The sequence below is a fragment of the Budorcas taxicolor genome, chromosome 2 (assembly GCF_023091745.1).
Source record: "Budorcas taxicolor isolate Tak-1 chromosome 2, Takin1.1, whole genome shotgun sequence".
Taxonomy (NCBI): Eukaryota; Metazoa; Chordata; class Mammalia; order Artiodactyla; family Bovidae; genus Budorcas; species Budorcas taxicolor.
In genome coordinates, this window is record NC_068911.1 from 162,434,789 (window position 1) to 162,457,162 (window position 22,374).

The following is a 22,374-nucleotide window of genomic DNA, read 5'->3' on the forward strand; positions in this document are numbered from 1 at the left end:
CAGATGGTCAATACCAAAATCAGATTGATGACATTCTTTGCAGCCAAAGACAGAGAAGCTCCATACAGTCAGCAAAAACAAGACTGGGAACTGACTGTGGCTAAAATCATGAACTCCATATTACCAAATTTAGACTTAAACTGAAGAAGGTAGGGAAAACCACTAGACCATTCAGGTATGACCTAAATCAAATCTCTTACGATTATACAGTGGAAGTGACAAATAGATTCAAGGGATTAGATCTGATAGACAGAGTGCCTAAAGAACTATGGTCAGAGGTTCATGGCATTGTATAGGAGGCAGTGATCAAGACCATCCACAGGAAAACGAAATGCCAAAAAGGCAAAATGGCTGTCTGAGGAGGCCTTACAAATAGCTGAGAAAAGAAAAGCTGTGAAAGGCAAAGGAGAAAAGGAAAGACATACCCATCTGAATGCAGAGTTCCAAAGAATAGCAGGGAGAGATAAGAAAGCCTTCCTCAGTGATCAACGCAAAGAAATAGAGGAAAACAACAGAATGGGAAAGACTAGAGATCTCTTCAAGAAAATAAGAGATACAAAGGGAACAGTTCATGCAAAGATGGGCTCGATAAAGGACAGAAATGGTATGGACCTAACAAAAGCAGAAGATATTAAGAAGAGGTGGCAAGCATACACAGAAGAACTATGCAAAAAAGATCTTCATGACCCAGATAACCACGATGGTGTGATCAGTCACCTAGAGCCAGACATCCTGGAATGCGAAGTCAAGTGGGCCTTAGGAAGGCATCACTATGAACAAAGCTAGTGGAGGCAATGGAATTCCAGGTGAGTTATTCCAAATTCTAAAAGATGATGCTGTGAAAGTGCTGCACTCAATATGCCAGCAAATCTGGAAAACTCAGCAGTGGCCATGGGACTGGAAAAGGTCAGTTTTCATTCCAATCCCAAAGAAAGGCAATGCCAAAGAATGTTCAAATACCGCACAACTTCACTCATCTCACATGCTAGCAAAGTAATGCTCAAAATTCTTCAAGACAGCCTTCAACAGTACATGAACTGTGAACTTCCAGATGTTCAAGCTGGACTTAGAAAAGGCAGAGTAACCAGAGATCAAATTGACAACACCTGTTGGATCACTGGCAAAGCAAGAGAGTTCCAGAAAAACATCTGCTGCTACTGCTAAGTCACTTCAGTCATGTCCAACTCTGTGCGACCCCATAGACGGCAGCCCACCAGGCTCCACCGTCCTTGGGCTTCTCCAGGCAAGAACACTGCAGTAGGTTGCCATTTCCTTCTCCAATGCATGAAAGTGAAAAGTGAAAGTGAAGTCACTCAGTTGTGTGCGACTCTTCACGACCCCATCGACTGCAGCCTACCAGGCTCCTCTGTCCATGGGATTTTCCAGGCAAGAGTACTACTTCTGCTTTATTGACTACACCAAAGCCTTTGACTGTGTAGATCACAACAAACTGGAAAATCCTTCAAGAGATGGGAATACCAGACCACCTGACCTGCCTCCTGAGAAATTTGTATGCCAGTCAAGAAGCAACAGTTAGAACTGGACATGGAACAACAGACTGGTTCCAAATCGAGAAAAGAGTACATCAAGGCTGTATATTGTTACCCTGCTTATTCAACTGTATGCAGAGTACATCATAAGACATGCTGGGCTGAATGAAGCACAAGCTGGAATCAAGATTGCCGGGAGAAATATCAATAACCTCAAATATGCAGATGATACCACCCTTATGGCAGAAAGTGAAGAAGAACTAAAGAGCCTCTTGATGAAAGTGAAAGAGGAGAGTGAAAAAGCTGGCTTAAAGCTCAACATTCAGAGAACTAAGATGATGGCATCCAGACTCATCACTTCATGGCACATATATATGGAAACAGTGACAAACTTCATTTTTGGGGGCTCCAAAATCACTGCAGGTGCTAACTGCAGCCATGAAATTAAAAGACACTTGCTCCTTGAAAGAAAATTATGACCAAACTAGACAGCATATTACAAAGCAGAGAGAGACATTACTTTGCCAACAAAGGTCTGACTAGTCAAAGCTATGGTTTTTCCAGTAGTCATGCATGGATGTGAGAGCTGGACTATACAGAAAGTCGAGTGCCGAAGAATGGATGCTTTAGAACTGTGGTGTTGGAGAAGACTCTTGAGAGTCCCTTGGACTGCAAGCAGATCCAACCAGTCCATCCTAAAAGAAATCAGTTCTGAATATTTATTGGAAGGACTGATGCTGAAACTGAAACTCCAATACTTTGGCCACCTTATGCGAAGAACTGACTCACTGGAAAAGATCCTGATGCTGGGAAAGACTGAAGGCAGGAGGGGAAGGGGACGACAGAGGATGAGATGGTTGGATGGCATCACTGACTCGATGGACATGAGTTTGAGTAAGCTCTGGGAACTGGTGACGTGACAGGGAAGCCTGGCATGCTGCAGTCCACTGTGCTGCAAATAGTTGAACATGACTGAGCGACTGAACTCAAGTCTCTAAACCAACAGGGAGAATTAGATGCATCACACGTGTAGTTTTCCCACTATTTTAAAAGCTCAGTATGGCTTAACTTTAAATACTTATGCGAGAAACTTACTTTTTTCCTGTCCAATCTAGGTGCAACTCTGCTATCTTGAGAATCAGACTGGTTGATCTCTGGGTTGGTATCAAGTAATCTTTGCATTGCTCGGTCCCGATCAAATGCAGTTACATAGAAAAGCATTTGCCGGGTATCAAAAGGGAAGAAAAATGGGCTGTAAAAAGATGCGATATAAATTTATTAACTGAATTAGAATCAGAACCCACTTAAAAATCCTATCTCAGAAACAACTTTTGATATGATACAATTAATAATTATAATGTAATCAATAAAAGTGGTCTACTCAAACTAATTTTGAATAATTTTCATAATTCTTGCATGAACTAAGTGATTTAGTAATAATACATTAAGCAGCCATTCACTATGAAATCTGAAATTCAGCCACAAAGATCAAGTCCATCCAAGATCATCTTAAATCTACCCAACACTCTCTTAGTAAATATGTATAACATGATTAGGGAAGACTAAATTTTAAAATATAATCACCACTTCACCAGGTTACCAGCCCACCCCATTCCACCATACACACACAAGTAATGGTTTTACTAAACTTATGATTTTCCTCTTAGTTTCTGCATTTGTCAAGTCACTCAAAACTGCCAAAAGGCAGCTGGTGGTTTTTAAAAAAATGAACGCTACAGAAACACAGGCCTTGCTACTGATACACGATTTTGGAAGATCTTGACACAGAGCTGCCAAGAGCATTTCTTAGGGCTTCCCTGGTGGCTCAGAGGGTAAAGCGTCTGCCTGCAATTCAGGAGACCTGGGTTTGATCCCTGGGTCAGGAAGATCCCCTGGAGAAGGAAATGGTAACCCACTCCAGTACTCTTGCCTGGAAAATCCCATGGACAGAGAAGCCTGGTAGACTACAGTCCATGGGATTGCAAAGAGTCAGACATGACTGAGCGACTTCACTTAAACATTCAGTATCCATCACTGAGCAACTTCACTTAAACCTTCAGTATCCATCATGTCCAATACGGAAATTCAGGCAAGGATGTGGAGAGTGTGACTAGAAAACTCAATTTTCTTTCATTTTAATTCATCTAAATGTAAATACAGCCACATGTGGCTGTGGTTACTGTATTCACCAGTGTAGTCCTATTGTCTCTGAGAATGTAGGTCTGGACCCAAAGAGGCTTGGAGAATCAACCAACTCCACCTTTGTTTTGCAATTTTATGATGGAAGACAGTCGAATCTCTTCGGTCAAATATCCTTCTGTTCTTTCCTATTTCACATATAAAGACACTATCAAGTAGACCCAGGACTGGCCCCAGTTCACCCTGTCTGGCCACTAAAGTGACACCATTAAATAGGCTCAACTAAAGACTATGCTTTTGTAACAAATTATGTGGAGACCAACACAAATGGTAACACTCTCAAGCCCACCAGGACAGAAGTGATTGTCTTACCAGGTTTTTCCTAGTTCAGTGAGCCATGTAGGGATGTTTCCTGTCATGATTACTAAAGGATCTTGAAGCTGCCTATTTGCTTTTGCTGTCAACTTACTGTTAATAAATTCACTAGTTGGAATAATCTCCTTGCACATTGCATTCTGGAAAAAAAAAAGAGTCTATTATGCAGTAAAACATGAAGATTACGTTTCTGATCGTCTCCTTTATCCCCAAATATATACACAGTGTGCTTAGATATCCCTGCTGGCTTCTAACATACAGCTTCTCATTGGTATGTCCCAACCCAAACAACAATTTTTACAATATTGCATAGCTGAAACATCCCAACCCCCACAGGCCGCTGGCGCTAGCTCAGCCATGGACACACCAGCTGATAAGGCCAACTCCCCTTCATTCTTCCCTCCATTATTTTTATGTTTTGAAGACAGCATTCAACTTTTGCCTGACCTCATATACATCTTGAATAAATGGACTTTAAGCTAAACATACCTAAAGATTTAATTACAATAAATTAATGTTCAATTTTTACTTTTTGCTTGATTTGACAAATTATAGCTAGAGAATAATTTATGAGTCTGCCAAGAAAACTAATCCAAGAACATGGGGTGGGAGCAGGGAGGGAGAGGGAGGGAGAAGCTCCCACTGACAAGTACACTGCAAGACAATGGGCTGGGATTCCCGCTATTTGGCTGAATCACTGTTTTTCTTTCTAGTACAACAGGAAATTGATCAACCACTAGACAGAAACTAAGAGATAACGTGTTATGACAATACAACAGGAAAACTTCAAAAGTAGACAGCATTACTCACATCATACAAGTAATACCAATATCTACTGACGGCGTGTAAAACTCTTAAAAGAAGAATCACATCTAATGACGGGTCTTCAAAAGTTATATTTTCGGGTGCTGTGGGTATGAGGTAAACTTCTAAAGGATTTGATACGGACGGGCACACTCCATCTAGAGGGCAAGAATTCAAAGTTAAGTGCTGATCAAAGTTAGAAAGTTGTAGCTAATGGAGCCAGCATCATCTCATGGTGCCTAAAACAGTGACCACAAGTGATTAAGGTTTAACGCTCAGTATCTTATTAGTAAGTACTGATAGCTTAAACATTTCTTCCTCCTTATCTTATAGATAAATCATCCAGGCTTAGGAAAATTCCACTTTTCCTCTCATACAAATACACTGTAGAGGAGAAAAACTGACTCCTTCGCATTTCCTCTTTACACTAGAAAAACAGTTAAGAAGAAAATGGCCATAGAGGAGTAAAGACAAAATATTTACATTCAGTTACAGGTATTTCCTGCATTTTTTAATATCCAGTTTTAAATGACCATATAAAACAGTGTGACAGTTTCAAGTAGGAGCTGAGATTCCTTTGCTGTTAGATCTCACAAAGTAATAGCAATTAAAAAAAAAAGACTGAGCTGTTATCACTTACTTTTACCAAGCCAAGAAATTAAAAAGTACAACATGATCACTGCATAAAAGGGCAATTTTTTTAATATTGAAAGCACAGAGACAAATATCTCAAAATAAAGACCTTCTTATGTTGAAAAAAACTTAGTTCTATGAAAAACAAAACTGCTATGATCACTTATTTCTGTGGACCAGGGAAATTTCAACATCACCAGTGACTGGAAACCCCTGATAGGGAGTGGTCCCCTAGGAAAGCGGCCTATCAGTAAGGCATGGTTACCATCACATTAAAAAAGGGCGGGAAATGAGCAAAATCAGACTGGAAGGAAATATTACAAAGGAAGGTAAGTCAACTGGGAGGTGTCAACTACTTTTGGTAATCATTTTATAACCTGGCAAAACTTTCTATTCCTTCTATTAACTGTTAGATCTTACTATTATAACGAGTAACAATAAAAGCTAAGGGACACCCTGCCAATGACTAGTCTCTTCTTTAGTGAATATGTTCTACTAAAGAAATTTGCTTTTGATTTCATGAAAAAGTTTTTCCCCAATATTCTCTGAAGATAAGGTTTCATACGGTTCAATTTAAAGCAACCAAGTGTTCGTAGTAATTTATATCTTTATAAATTATACGTAAAGCTTCTACTACTAGATATAAAACACTGTTAAAACCTTGAGGGCAGGAAGTCTACTGCCCCATGGCAGTGGCAATCCACTGCCCTGGTCGGCATCGCTCACCATTCCACAGCTCATCATGCTTTTTTGCATTTCTAGGGGAAGTTTTTGTTGGAGCTGTCTGGGCTCTTCCTCTTTTACCACCAACACAATCTTTATTACTTTCTTCGTCCTCTCGCACAGGTTTGTACCTAAAGTAATAGAGTACGAAAACCAAAAGTAGGTTTTAAAACTGCAAGTTATTCTCCAAGGCCATAGTGCAAGCCACTGATAACACAGTTACCAGAACAATTCTCTGATATCTAGCCACAGTCTCCCTAGTTGTGGATTTGGACAAATGTCAGTGGGACTGCTTCCTAGAAAAGACCCCCTGAGACCACCATCCTAGGAGGGGCCAACTCCAAGGGCTGGTTCTGGGAAGAATTACTCTCTTTCAATGACTATGCAGATATTCATCAGCAACGTAGGAAATTGCACCCAAATGCCTCTAAGGGATAACAGGTGCCAAACTTCCTACTACCTACAGGAATATCATCGTATGTTCTTTTTTGACTTATTTAAAGGCTTGAAGCTACTATTAAAGTAGAGACAAGTTATGATTATTTATTGCCCAAACACATTTTCATGTAAATCTAATGAGGAAGCTCGCTCACACACACACACACACACAAAGATGGAATGCGCGCGCACACACACACACACACACACACACACACACACACACGATGGAATGCTGAAAGTGGCTTTTAATAACAAACTACAGAATTTAGAGTCCATTCTCTCCTTATGCAAGCCAGCCAGTAATAGGAATTCCAAAACACATGAACACTGTTGATGAAAAACCAGTCATTTTCAGACTTGCCATATTGTATGAGTTTTCGTCCAAATGCCAGCTCTTCCTAGAGGATTGCTCTCATCATCCGTGGACTCCCGTTCATCTTCAGCCTGTATACTGAACTGCCGTACTGCCTGATACACAGTCATGTTATACGGTAGCAAATGCTCTCCGATGTAAAACTGTAGCCTGTGTCTCACATTTCCAGAATTTAAGAACTGAGCAGCCTAAACAGAGCAAAAACAAAATCCATTTAAGCTATCGGCCCTGAACTCTACACATTAAAACATGGTGGGAATAGCACCCTACCAGAGATTCGTCTATTTCCTCATCAGAGCCATCGTCGTCACTGTCTTCGTCATCTTCTCTTACTCTTCCATACCCTAAGGACCCAAGAAGTCTGTTAAATTCCTGGCAATTTTGGGTGGCAAAGAAAAACCTATATATACACTTGTTAAACTAACATACTCCTAGAAAAACATGTATATTACATTTTGATCTAATCATTCTTGGAAAAACGTATATTACATTTTGATCTACAAAGCAGAAAAATCTAAGAAAACTGTCAGGTACAAAATGTCACTTCTATTACATTACATTACAAACTGTCATTTCTATTACACCAGCATAAATTAACCCATCACCCACCCAGTCATCCAAGTAAGCAGTCAACCCCTAAAAAAAATTTAACGTTTCTAAATACTACATATAAAATAAGTAATGAGCACCCAAGTTCTTGATGCTAGGTTTTGACAAACACAGCAATGAACAGGGAGATATAATGTATATATCCCTTAATGTTAATTTCATCCCAAATGTACACATAAACACACAAGATACATATATAGAAAGTACCTCTAACTACAAGGTATCTCTCAATAGCCTGCACCAAAGCCAGGGGGTCAATCTTGACAGGTCCACCTTTCCACTGCTTCACATTTGCACAGTCTGGATGTCTTTGTAACTGGCATTTTAACTGATGTGTGTTGAAAAATTTTAAAGCCTGTGATCCTCTGTTGAGAGAGAAGCTCAAGATAATTTGTGAAAAAGAGTTATTCTATTATTTTCAAAATCAGCATACATTAATTAAAATAAAAGCATGATAATACAAACGCTGCATTTTCCTGAGGCACAAAGTAACTATGTAAATAGTACAGCCAGCAATTCCAAGTTATTGGAAAAGACTTATCATAAAAGAGGATATGTACACATGCATATGAGAACATTCAATCAACATTTCATCTCTGTCCCACCATGAATCTATGTGAGCAGAAATACCTCACCACTGAGAAGGAATTATTTCCCCAGGATAAAAATTCCTGAACCATTTGGGCATGCTCATTTCTGCAATATTTTGCCATTACCTACTAAGTCCTCTTTATTTAAAAACAAACAATAAACCCTCATTTTTTGCTTTCGAAGATTTCAGCTACAAAATTACTTTAAAAACTAACCTTTACATTTTACTTTGCTACAGTCTTTTGAGTGAAGCAGTTTGACAGCTACATCAGTCTAGACCTGGTAATGATATTTAATTACTCATTTCTGAAAAGGTCTGGCAAGAGTAAAATACAGAGGAGTTTAAAATGCAGCTAAGAGGTTTGATAAGGCATGCAAATAGGGGTATTGGAAAGAATATTCCATTATATTGATACATACATATGCAAACATACATACTTTACACAAATTCAGATAAAAATGAAAAACATTATGGTTTTCTCATGTATGTATTAGAAAGTACCCCTTTAGTTCATAAAAATCTTCCAGGACAGTTTAATAATCAAAATTAAATACCACTCTATACATTAAGTTTCAAAGCAGGAAAAAACCTAGACAACAGTGATCACTTCATTATTCAATATTGCATACCGTTTTAATTCAGTCAAAACTTTAAATATCTTTATGACACACCAGACTATATTTTTTAAAACCAAACTAATTTTTTAAAAGTTTTTCAGGCTGCTAGCCATAATATTCCAGGAAGCTTGTAACATTCTGTAAAAACACATCAAGGAATTTAATGTATTCTTTCTATACTTGAGTCCTGTAAAGCTACTACATTATGGGAAAAAATAAACATTTATTCGTCAAAACCCATTAAAACGCAAAGTTATAGCCACTTGGATCACATATGAAATCACATTATACACAGAATGTAATCATTTTGTCATCTGTAACTACAAACTTCTTGGAGAAAAGCTTTATACATTAAAGTGTATCAATTTAAGGAAACTAAGCCTAAATTTAAGGAAAACTAAGCCTACTGTAACTTGCCAACACAAGTTGGCTTCGTATTTTCAAAACATATTTAAGATACAGGGTATGATTTTAGGAATAAAAGTTATTTGATTCACATATTAGAATATTTAATCTCCTCAGTCCTTATAATGAGTGTTCTTTGAGCAGACCAAGATGTCACGAGACCTCCTGCCACTTTACCTCAACAAAAGTATAAAATCCAGTGGCAAGAGCACACCTAGGCAAGGATCCTTACCTGCCTCCTGTCCCATTTCCACTGGGAAAGTCATGCACTTTGACTGGAAATTGTTCCATCTGGCTGAGGCAGTTGTTCATTTTGTGAACTAATGCCAACAAAGGTGCATTACCCACTGGTTCTACTCGTTCAATGGGCTCTTCTCCAGGAAGCTAAAGTTATAAATAAACCAACAGGTTAAGCAAGGCCTCATGAAATGGAACCACTCAATAATATTTAATAGGCAGTTTTATAAAAGACTTACTCTATTGTATTTTTTTGTGATGGATTTAGCTGGAACAATGCTTCCAAATAAATTATTTCAATAAACACACTTTTTATATAGGCACACAATCCCATATTCACAATTCCTAAGTCCAAAAGGCTTGAAAACACTACTCATTTGGTGGCAAAATCTGACCCAGACAGATACATGGCTGTTTGAAGTCTTTATTTACCTTTATTTAGTAGGAATATTCATATGTTTTGTTGCAAAAATACTTAATGTATATGGAGTACTATTCAGAATCTACTGGGGATTATCAGATAATAAGTGGTGTACGTACTGTATGGCAAAACTCATGAAACCCATCCAGCCCCAAAGAATTTCCAGTAAGTGATTACAGACTGTACATAATTTTAGCATGGTATAAAACTATATCCAGTATTAACTATACAGCTAATGAGTCACGAATAATTATCAATTCTACTTTAGGTCGTGGAACAAGTTAAAATAATGCAAGCAATGCCTGCAAACAATGACCAGACACGGTGAGTTTCACTCACACACAAGTGAGCTGTCCTTAGCCCTATTACAGTCGATCCAGAGAACTGCCTTCTGTTACGCCATTATGAACAAGTAGAATGGTGTTAAGTCACCAGTGTCCAGGTTACTCTTTTGCTTTCACTCACTGAGAGTGAAGAAAGTGAACCTGCTCTGTGGCTTCTGGTCTTATGATCCACATTATAAATGGTGATCAACCATTCCTCAATGAAATTGTTAGTTCTGTGTCTTACATACAAAATAGAAATGTTCACATATACTTTATCTTATGCCTATAGATACATGATGTCTACCATATTTCTATTAAAAAATATACTGAAAACTGCAATATGCTCAAAAACAGATATTGAGAATCAAATACATTCAACAACTGTTAGTCGTGTTAGTTGCTCAGATGTGTCCTATGCTTTGTGACCCCATGGACTGTAGCCCGCCAGGCTCCTCTATCCATGGGATTTTTCAGGACAATACTGGAGTGGGTTGGCATATCCTTCTCCAGGGGATCTTCCTGACCCAGGGTTCGAACCTGGGTCCTTCCACATTGCAGGCAGACTCTAACATCTGAGCTATCAGGAAGTGAAAGTGAAAGTTGCTCAGTTGTGTCTGACTCTTTGAGACCCCATGGAATATACAGTCCACGGAATTCTCCAGGCCAGAAAATGAGTGGATTGCCCTTTCCTTCTCCAGGGGATATTCCCAACCCAGGGATCAAACCTGGGTCTCCCACATTGCAGGTGGATTCTTTACCATCTGAGCCACCAGGGAAGCCCAAGCTACCAGGGAGGCCCAAACAATTAATGGTCTGTCTTACACAAAAACACAGAATCAAGATACATCAATCACAGCATAGGCACTTGCTTCAGTAAGTGCACTTGCTTCACCCTTTTGTTGTGTTACTGTTTACCTAACGCATAAAAGACCAAGGAATCCATATGTGTATAATATCCAAGTTAAAACCTTTACCTCAGTATCTTGACCAAGAACTATTAGAAATTACTCCTGGGATGAAAATATCTGCATGAGTAAAAAATTACTCCCAAAATAAGACACACAGGCATGATTATTAGGTAACTTACTGGAGAAGAAAAAAATACATGAAGGAATCTCTTTAATCTGATCTCTCTGCTCACAGCGTCCTTTTCACTTTTAGATGTCAAATAAAGCAACAGCTGCTTCACAAATCCACTGTGTTGGATTTCAAACGATGAAACATCGGACTCTGAGACTATGCTACGGATTTCTACAAGGCACTCAGCTCCACCATCCACCTGAAAGAGATGAAAACAGTATTCACTGATTTAGAGTCCTTAATAAGTACACAATTCATATTTCCACCAAAGCAACCCGATACTTAAACACCTTTAAAAAAGAAATCAGGGGCAAGTGGTACATACTTGGTAGATCCTTGAAAAACAATATCTTACAAACACACACATTCACAAAATGTTATTACTGCATGACAGAAAACCAGTGTCCCTTCTGACATTAAAAAAAAACAACAAAACTTCACATTTAACCAATGTAGTTGTATTAAAGAAAAAAAAAAGACAAAGGATGAGAAAGCAAACTGGAGGAACAGAGATATAATACCAAAATGAAAAGACAGAACAAGAGTTTAAGGTGTGGCTTTATAGTACATTTGAAGACTTAATGAAATAGACAATTTCTTAGAAAACATATGCTACTCACACAGATCAAAGTACATCAAAAATGGAAAAAGAATCAGATGAAACACAAAAGGTTTATGACACCTCTACCCTTTCTGAGCACTCTTAGGGCACAGGTAAAGAGCGGTGAAAGAGGGGCTTCTCCCTCACTTAGGAAACTGCTAGGTTGTAGAGTCCACAGACATTAGAACCGGTTTTTTTGTTTTTCTTGGTCTTCATGTAGTGACATGAAACATATTTTAAGTATTAACTGTGCATGTCTCTAAGTATATCTTAGCCCATTTTCAAACTGAAACTTAAGTGGTCTAATGTGGAATCTGGATTTACTAGTCTGTAAACATAGGCTAGTACCTGTAGCTGGAGACACCTGATAGGAGAGATGTGCCCGAGGGACACTTTATTTGTTAAGAGATCTGGAAGGTGAGGGAGAGAAAAGTCAAAGACCAGATGTCTAGCACACTTAATGATAAGATGAGGAAACACGGAAGTCAAGAGACAAGTTAAAGAAACGTCAGCGCCAAAGGAGCAGGTCTGGTTAGAAAAGTTGCTCTAAGACAAATAAATCCAGGGAAATCTAGGGTCACCAAGGCAAGGAGGAGCCGGATGGAAGAGTCCAGAGAAGCAGCTAGGTGCACTGGCTGCGGTACCTGGAGGTTGAGTTGTTCGGTCGCAGCACAAAGTCTCTGAAGGACATTCAATGCAGGGTTGCTTCCATCCATGTTCTCAGAACTGAAGTAACGCTCTACAAATTTATGTGCCTGCTCTTTAATCCAACCTTTAATTTTTTCTCTGCAAGAAGGAAAAAGATATTAAAAACTCAGTGTACATAGAAAAGTTTTCAATTATAACTTCTGGTCAAAGGCAGATAGCTGCTACATTTAAAATTCTTTTTTGGCCTATGTTGATAGACTAGTAAATCTAGATTCCACATTCACTTAAGTTTCAGTTTGGAAATGGGCTTATACCTAGAGAAATGCACAGTTAATACTTAAAATACATTTCATGTCACTACATGAAGACCAAAAAAAAAAAAAAACAACCCAGTTCTAACATCTATGGACACTACAACCTAACAGTTTCTTAAGTGTTAACCTGAAAGCAATTTTCCAAGACTGTTTTCTAAGGTACAGACATATCTGCACTGTCCCTTATGTTCCTATAGACCAGAAACATGTACCTATTAGGTGCATAATAAGCTATGACAACTGAGACCTCACTGTTCAAATAACAAATTCTAGTAACTTGAGAAATATATTTGCTTATTTCTACTACCTGAAATTGAGAACCACCCACCAAACCAAACAAAAAGAGCTTGTTTTCCCAATGGAATTTGCTTTTTAAAAATTTCTTATTTGCAGAGGAAGTAATCCCTGTTGGTATGTTATACCCAGAAGGAAATGGCAATCCACTCCAGTACTATTGCCTGGAAAATCTCATGGACAGAGGAGCCTGGTAGGCTGCAGTCTATGGGGTCGCAAAGAGTCGGACACAACTGAGCGACTTCACTTCACTTCACTATGTTACACCCAGAGTCAAACAAAACAATCCTTGAGGATTTTAAAGGAATAATTTTTTTAAAGCCATAAATTGGTGTGAATGGTTTAACCGACAGTTTTACATTTCCTAAAAAGGGCTCTGCTCTAAGATCCTTATGTTCCACTGTGAAGTGCAGAAGAGGGCTATTATAAAAGAGCATGTGTACATTCAGAAAATACGTCAGCTTTCCCTTTTCCAGAACAAAACTAAGGAACAAATTCAAAGGGAAATCTATTTGCTTGGTTTTGAACATACACAACTCCCAACTAGACATGTTGAAACTGTAAAATATGAGAAAAAGTCAGACATCAGGCTCAAGAACTGAGAATCTGCTCCATCCTGGAGCTATGCGACCTCTGAGCAAAAATTAAAGGCCTGTGTCCATGTTTTGATCTCTATATAATAGGTACACTGACTAGAATAACATGAAGCTTTTCTTAATCTAGAAACAGAAGTAACACAGAATCCCCCCACCTCACCTATTATTGGAGATGGTGTCCTTTGAGGCGGCCCTGGCAAGACCACTAACTCCCGCAGTTCGTGCTGGTTCAATGTTGTTGCTATTAGACTGTGCGCTTAATCTTCCCCACGTTTTTGGATTCAAGCTTGCCAGGAAAGAAGACTTAGGTGACTGAGTAGTGGTGGGGCTTTTAGCTATGGAGAGAACAATACTTAAATCATTTTAGTGTAAATGATGAAAACCAACAGAATTTTAAGACTTCCGCTCAACAGATTAATTAGCTACAAGAACTAAGAGCACTGGGAATTCAGCAAACTCAGGCATGATTCAAAGCTGTCAGCAAAAATAAAGCATGTGTCTTTAGCCGCTGGTTCCTCTCCCTTCACCTCCCCATGGTTTCATCACAAATTACCTTGATTGTCTACTTTGTCATCATCTCTTGGAGGTGAATACTTTGGCCTTCTTGATCCTCGTTTTGGCAGTCGTTTTCTCTTTAGAACATCACTTAATCGACTATCACACGGGAAAACATGAGGTAAGTTTAGCAATTATCATCATCTAATATCATCACTCACTTAAAAGCAAGCCAAAATGGCAGAAACAATGTGTTATAAAATACTGTCGTAACAGTATTTTCCATTTAGTGATTATTTAATGCCAACTCTGCACCAACGTTCTACAAGTGTACAGACACAGAAATTGATTACTTCAGAAAATACCTAACTATATAAATACCTTGACTACTGAATTACTAAAAGAAAACCAAATAGACAGAGTATCTCATTAATCCTTGTTAAACTCCATTGTTAAATGCAGTACATAAATAAAGTATATAAAATAAATATACAAAGCAAAGAACGAACCATGCGATCTTAAATCAGAAAAAGAATGTTAAACCTGAGTACCTTTTTTCTTCTCTAATCTAAATGACAGTAAGTAAAATAATAATCACAGCACATTAAGGTTAACATTATCAAAATACTTTCCAATATTACCCGAAGTAATTTCATGGTGTGCAAAGATAATAATATCCAAAATGAATGCATTTATAAATACTTTTATAAAAAATTCAGTTATCTGTAAACAAATGTAGTAGAGTGATAGTGTAAACAACCTATCTGAATTAGAATATATAAAATACAACACATATGGATGGCTTTGTGCACTATTTTCACTATATTTAACAACTTTAGAAATAGTTTATACTATCATTCACAGAATAACAAAACTACGTAAAATGGAAATGATAAAAAAAGTTATGGTTCAGTTAAATTATAATCCAAGTAAGAAAAATCTGGAAAAAAAATTTAAAGTCTTCCAACATCTGACACGTCTATTGAAAACACTTAATAGAGTGATCAATATACTTGACAATTAGGACAAGTGAACTTTCGAAGAATAAACTTAATTCCATTTACAAATTTTTATGAACTTCTCATTTAAAACCATATTAGAAGAGAAATCAATCACTTAGAGCTCTGAAAGTCTCTCTCTGAAAGTATTTCTGTTTCCTTAGAAGCACTGACTGTCAGAAACTATAATCAAGTCTAGTTCCTTCATTTAAAGTAGCTCAGGAGCATTGCATCTCTGTGAGCTGCATCATATTTTACTAAGCACTTGTGCTAGAGCTCAGGCACCATGCCTATGCTACAGAGCAAAACCCTGCAATGATCTCAGGTTGCCACAGCAGCTGGGGGAGAGAACTGGACTGGTGAGGAAGAGAGAGGTGGGCAAGGCTGGGAGAGAAAAATGGCAAGACACTTCAACTAGACAACAGGGAAGGTGGAGGGTCCCTGGTAATACCTCTAGGTCCCCAAACCCTGGACTGTGCCCATTACATGGTACCACTTAAACCCAGTAGCTTCCTAAGATAACACTGTACCAGGATTTACAGAACTCTGAAAACTCATATATACATCAGGGTGGACAACTGCCACCAGGGGGCACCAAGAGCAGCTAGGATTCTGAGCTTCGCAGTTCATGAGATTAAATTTTTGGACCCCAGTTATTAAATATACACTTTAGCAAGATCGACTTTTTAGCTTCCATCAAAGGAACAAAAACACTTTTAAGAGTGTGATTTGTTTCAGTACAAAATGGTAACCGACATGAGGGCTGGTAACGTTCTCAGCAACAGAGTGCAACAAAGGAATTAAAAAAGAGGTGCAAGCAGAGAATTTTCTTAGAATTCTCATTAGCTTTTATAAGAGCAAAAGTTCCGATATACCAGTAAAAGACAGATGGGAAATCAGGTTCTTTTCTTATATTCTAAAAGTTCCAATTTTTAATATTTTCACTATATCAATATCTAGATGTCTCAAAGTTGGTAATATATGATGCAACATAATATAGTAAATAATCATTATGATTATGGTATCAGAAATGAGGCTCAAATCCTTCATCGTTATAGTAAGTTCACGACATTATGCCACTTAGCTTCTCTGAGCTTTAGTGCCCTTGCAGGTCAATGTAAATACTATGTCTCTACTGTGGTTTCTAAACATGGCTCAGTACAGCAGGTTTTCAGTAAGTGTTCAATTTTCTTCCCATTCTCATTAAATACTTAACAAAACATACATGAAAAAATGAAAAATGTACACTCTCTGTAGTGCCCTACACACTTCACTTCCATGGGTGCGACTCAGAGATCAGGGCACAATTCCAAGCAAAGAGCACAAGAGTCACTGCAGGACTCTGACTTACCCTTGAGGGCTCAGGTCTAGAGAATCGTCTCTGCTGTGCTGCAAGCTGGGGGACCCCAGGTCAGCCGAGGCATTGGTGGCGGCCGTGGCTGTTCCACTGTTGACCAATGGCGTGGACCCCAAGGATCCGGACCCATTTGTACATGTCTTTGGTGGACTCGTCAACAATGACTCAGATTCTGCTAAGTGTTTTACTTGATGCATTACACCTTTATAGAACAGAGGTTAGAGTGTGTGTTAATCAGGACTACCTCCCCACCATTACAAGATCCCTAAACATTAATGTTGATTCACAAGGAATGAATAAAAAGTACACCAAAACAGGAAAATAATTGAGGTGCCAGAGTCTTCAACCTGACTCCAAAAAATAGAAGGAAGTAAATTCAAATTTAAATAAAGATACTTATATTGAGGATGAGATGGTTAGACAGCATCACCAACTCAATGAACATGAATCTGAGCAAACTCTTGGGAGACGGTGAAGGAAACTCACTGGAACCTGGTATGTTCCAGTCCATGGGGCGCAGAGTCAAACGCGACTTAGCGACTGAACACACATCTCTTCTGAGGCCTTCCAATATACTCAAAATGTTAAATGGGGTCACATATAAAGTCCTACCAGAAATTTAAAGTACCCACTGTAAGAATCAAAAACAATTACAAAACTTCAGTGCACCTGTGGCTGGATAGCCAAAAGATAAGAAAAGGATCTACAATTATTAACTTCAAATGCTACAAGGAGACAAGATCACAATAACACTACTGCCAATAAACAGAACACCAGCTATTGAAGGATGGAGATTTTCACATCCCTGCAAGTGTACAAGGAGACGGAACAATAACCCATTAAGGCAGAGATTTATATTTGGGGTTCGACTGTGGGAGGAAGCACACGGGGCTGGAGAGGGGTGGGGAGGGAGACAGAATACAAAGGTGTGTGTTCACATGTTCACAACATTCACATTTTTCTGCTGAAGAGTCCACAACTTTCCATCAGATTATTTATATTAAAAAAAAAAAAAAGATTTTTGAGTGAATTCAAACTTCAGACATTCATTCCACAAGTATTATTTGCAACCATCATATGCCCAGACTGTGAGCAAGGCACTAAGAATATGGCCATGGCTAAGAAAAATGTATTCAGGGCACTTACTAACTAATGAGAAATATATAACAAGAAATTAAAAATACAGAGTGAACTGCTTATGAGAAATAAAATACAGTGCTGCCGGAGCATACCATAGGGAGATCTAACAATTCAGGAGGCAGGGTAGATATTTAGGAACAAGTGATCTTTAAATGGAACCTCAAAGAACAGTGAGACAAGCCACATGCAAAGGGGGAGAACCAATCTAGATATCTCCATATACCTCACCATGTATATGCTATACAAATACTTGGGGGTGGGAAATTCAATCTGATGGCATAGTTGATTGATAGGATCAAAAGTTTTTTAAAACATCACTGAAAAAAAAAGACCGATTCTCATATTCTCATGTATATATTCATATACCGATTCTCAAATCATAAAGCAACTAAAAGCAAATGACAACAAACATAGAATACCTAAAACAAAATAAAAATGCAAGATAACCTAAGGCTAAAAATAAGAATATACACCGAGTGTTTAGGTAAGCACAGAACAGGTACATAAATCTGGTTTGTTAACCATAGTTATTGCCTCTGGGATACGAAGAGAGTTTGCCTTCTATTTCATATAAACATGTAGTGTTGGATTTTTTGAAAACCCATTATTATTTGAACAGAGCTAACAATAAACAGTGAGAACTTCTTCCCATTTGACTCAATATTATTTTTACACTAGTGTGTCTATTATATTCTCAAGATGTAAAGAGAAATGAATTCCACATAAGAAAAAGTGATTATGAGCATAAAGAACTGGGATTGAAGACAAAGTATTACATGCCAGGAGAACACCATTATTTTCTGCATCCTCACAAGACCTAAGTAACCTGATAGACCACAAGACCCATAAAAAGATTTCTGTTGATGAGAAAGAACTTCTTTTATTATCTTTGCAGGTTTAGAAAAGGATAAACACCCTGAATGAGTGACACAGTTTCATCTTTCAGGTTTTCAAGAAGAGAATGCTAAAATACCATGTCCCCAAGGCTGATTTCGAAACTGAAATTCCTCAAATTAGAGGACCAGACAAATTGCATTCTGAAGATTATTCCAAGTCTTAAAATATTTCATTATCTACACAATGAAGTAAAAAATAATCCCATATACAGCTGTACTGATCTATTAACAGGATTCCTTGGGAGAGAAAGTGACCTCTGACTTTTTCAAAGAATCTTTAGGGCAACTGTATGCTACCAGCATAAAAAGAAAAGTTAGAAATTGCTTCTAGGCCATAAACACTCAAATCACTGAAACTTAGTAAGTGTTCATCAATTAACAAGTGAATCTCATATAACTGTAATACAAGGTTTTAAAAAGATGCATGATACATACTTAAAGCTGGAAGCATGTAAATTATATAAAAGTAACAATTTTTGTTTCACAGATTATAACTATAATTCTACTAAAATAATATTCAGACTAAAAGATTAACCATCAATTAATTATCATGAACGGAATTACCTTCTCTTCTGAAGTAAACACTAAAAATATCAGGTAACTTCTGCATTAAGATCTCTGCCATCTGAAGGGCTCCAACTACTATCTTCAGGTCTTGGCTTGATAGCATGGAAGCAATATGACTAAAAAAAGAAAGAATTTGTATATAAAGCATCTGCCTGAATCTGGTAATTACTGCTGGCCACACAACTTTAAATTTGAGAGCAAAATATTTTAGTTTTGAAACCTGTCCATTAAAATAAGAATTTTTCTTAAATGCTCAACTTTTCCATTTATCTATTTTTTATTGAAGGTGTCTGTGAATATAGAAAGACAACTAAGGGCTCCAGATACTCCAGATTAACTGTTTTGTGCATTTTATACTATAACATGGCTTTAAAATTTTCTGAAGTTAACTGCAGAGACTTGGGTTTCACACACCTTGAAACAGCATGGTTTTTCAGGACATCTTTTAGAAGTTCGGCATCCGCGAAATAAATTATCCTAAGAATTGCTCTAAGGCACTTATGTCTGACCGCAGGTCCTGCTGAGGAACTATACACTTCATAAAGAACACCAAATAATGTCTTAATAAAAGACTTAGCCAGTTCCGGATCCTCTTTCATAAGCTGTGCTCGAGCATCATCCTTCTTTAACTCTGAATATCCACCTGCAATAAAAAATGTAAAATCTTAAAGGCTTCAGAAATACAATAAAGCGAGCTAACATAAAATTGAAGTGGATGTACAATGCTATAAAGGAAATTAACTTATCTAATGTAATCAACTGGGGTCTATAAAGATGCCCCAAACAACACTAAGACAAATTTAAAAATTAAAAAAATTTAAAAAACCACTGACTATTTCCAGCTAGCTGCAAAACACAAGGTAGCACGACACTGTACCTCTTATTTTCACTAATACCTGTTTCACAAAATGTTGGGGACATCTGAGTACTAACTAACCAGTTAAAACTACCGGTAAGAAATAAATGCAGCTGAAGAAATGAATATTGAGTATGCAGGAGTAGCTCAGCTGGTAAAGAATCCACCTGCAATGCAGGAGACCCAGGTTCAATTCCTGCGTCGGGAAGATTCCCTGGAGAAGGAATAGGCTACCCACCCCAGTATTCTTGGGCTTCCCTGGTGGTTCAGGCAGTAAAAATTCCGCCTGCAATGTGGGAAACCTGGGTTTGATCCCTGAAAGAGGACACAGCAACCCACTCCAGTATTCTTGCCTGGAGGATCCTCATGGACAGAGGAGACTGGCAGGCTATAGTCCATGGAGTTGCAAGAGTCGGACACGACTAAGTGACTAAGCACAGTATACATACAGCAAGAAGCTGGAAAAAGATGACCTGTCACTGGGCTTAAAGGGAGTAAAATGTAGGAGAAAGGTAACAGATGAAAAGCTCTAGAACAGGGGTCGGCAACGTATGGTTCAAAGGCCTAACCTACCTCACTACTTTTTTTTGTAAATAAATTTTACTGAAACACAACCACTTACATTTGTTTACATACTGTGCATGGCTGTGTAGGGGCTACAAGAGCAGCGCGGAATACAGACTGCCTGGACCTTATACTCTGGGCTAGAACTACAAAAGCACTGAACCAAAAGCCCTCCAGAAAGAGACAAATGGCAAAAACTAGAGGGTAAAAAAATTCTCATGAATTAAGAGAATTTTGATGCGAAAGTATAAAACATAAGATTAGAAAGAACTGATCTGATGGGGTGTGACTGGATCTAAATGTAGAGTAGGAATAAAAAGATCAGATTTTAAAAACTGCCTGGGCTGAAGAGAACTAATTAGTGACTGCTAAGGTGCGGGGTGGGGAGGGCGAATGGGTTGGAGGGAAAAAAGAAACAAGTGAGGAAGATTAAGGGGTACAAACTTCCAGTTGAAGAATAAATGAGTCACAAGTATGAAATGTACAACATGGGGAATACAGTCAATAACTATGTAATACCTTTGGTAACATCGTAAGTAGACTGATGGTGGTGACTATTTTGAAATGCATGAAGTACTGAACTCACTATGTTGTGTAACAAGAACTAACACAGTGTTGTAAGCCCATTATACCAAACTCCACATAGTATTACTGGGGTGGGGTGGGGGACTGGATGAAGGCAGTCAGAAGGTCACAAGATAGACAAATACTAGGGATGTAATGCACAGCATGACAAAAATAATTAACACTGCTGATATTACATGAGAAAGCTAAGAATTTCTTACCACCCAAATTATCTTTTTTCTCTTTCTTTAATTTGTATCTGTATGAGAAAATGGATTTCACTCTAACCAACTAATGTGGTAATCGTTTCAGGATCTATGTGAGTCAAACCATTATGTGGTATGTCTTAAATTCACACATTGCTGTATCAACTATATCTCAATAAAACTGAAAGTGGGGAAAAACACACAGGACAATTCTGACTAGAGTCCAGGACACTGCAAATCACAAAAGTAGGAAAATCTTGGGGGAAGATACCAGTCAAGCCATGCTGGCTCATTTACCAATTAAAGCACATGATAAAACCAAAAAAAAACCTATTTACTACCATGCAACTACCTCAATTTAAGAAAAACACTCAATAAAACAATTATATGTTACTGCAAACACTACTCACTAGACAACATGGTACTACTTTTGACTCAAAAGGTACTTACTAGTGTTAGTATTGGCTAAGGGGTTAGGTTTTCTCTGAATGGCACGTGCTGTTCCCGTGTCCTCATTGATTTGCTGCATAGAATTAAAATCAATAGTATAAACTCGTCCCAGAGTGGACAAGCTTATCTCATCCTCACCGACCTGATGGGCTGCCTGAGAGCAAAGAGAGAGAAACCTTGAATATAAACATGGAGAAATTTATTAACTCAAGACACAGTGGGGACCTCCATAAATGCTAACTTACATATTTGTTTCATCAGGTTTCAGACAGTAAGTAACAGAATGTGGAAGTTTTAATAGTGTGGATGTGACAAAACTTAATCAATAAACCATTTTAAATTAAATACATATATATACCCCCAGAACCATTAGGTCCCCTGAGACAAATACAGGTAAAATCCAGTCATGCAGGATCGCTGACATGGAGAAGATACTATGTGTGTTAAAAAGGCCTTGAAGACATTGCTGACAGGAAAAAAAAATCAGTTATCCTTTGGTATAACTTTTGGTACCTAATTCTTAGACTAAAATATATTTACATCATGGATTCCTAGCAGCCCAT

General features: G+C 38.0%; 1 protein-coding gene across 13 annotated transcripts in view; it reads right to left on the bottom strand.

Annotated features, from left to right (window-relative positions):
* The window catches only part of TRIP12 (thyroid hormone receptor interactor 12), a 152,607-nt gene that overhangs the window by 16,533 nt on the left and 113,700 nt on the right, over window positions 1-22,374 (bottom strand). For 7 of the 13 annotated variants that reach the window (XM_052635908.1, XM_052635906.1, XM_052635904.1 and 4 more), the window contains 16 exons: window positions 21,812-21,965; window positions 19,586-19,814; window positions 19,169-19,287; window positions 16,563-16,770; window positions 14,272-14,372; window positions 13,879-14,053; window positions 12,511-12,652; window positions 11,273-11,464; window positions 9,434-9,585; window positions 7,795-7,967; window positions 7,249-7,322; window positions 6,967-7,166; window positions 6,168-6,295; window positions 4,815-4,966; window positions 4,002-4,144; window positions 2,586-2,742 (listed from right to left, as the gene is read on the bottom strand). In XM_052635908.1, coding sequence (XP_052491868.1) covers window positions 2,586-2,742; window positions 4,002-4,144; window positions 4,815-4,966; window positions 6,168-6,295; window positions 6,967-7,166; window positions 7,249-7,322; window positions 7,795-7,967; window positions 9,434-9,585; window positions 11,273-11,464; window positions 12,511-12,652; window positions 13,879-14,053; window positions 14,272-14,372; window positions 16,563-16,770; window positions 19,169-19,287; window positions 19,586-19,814; window positions 21,812-21,965 — 2,499 coding nt within the window. The remainder of the gene's footprint in view (window positions 1-2,585; window positions 2,743-4,001; window positions 4,145-4,814; window positions 4,967-6,167; window positions 6,296-6,966; window positions 7,167-7,248; window positions 7,323-7,794; window positions 7,968-9,433; window positions 9,586-11,272; window positions 11,465-12,510; window positions 12,653-13,878; window positions 14,054-14,271; window positions 14,373-16,562; window positions 16,771-19,168; window positions 19,288-19,585; window positions 19,815-21,811; window positions 21,966-22,374) is intronic. The other 6 variants (XM_052635910.1, XM_052635907.1, XM_052635903.1 and 3 more) reach the window with 3 other exon arrangements.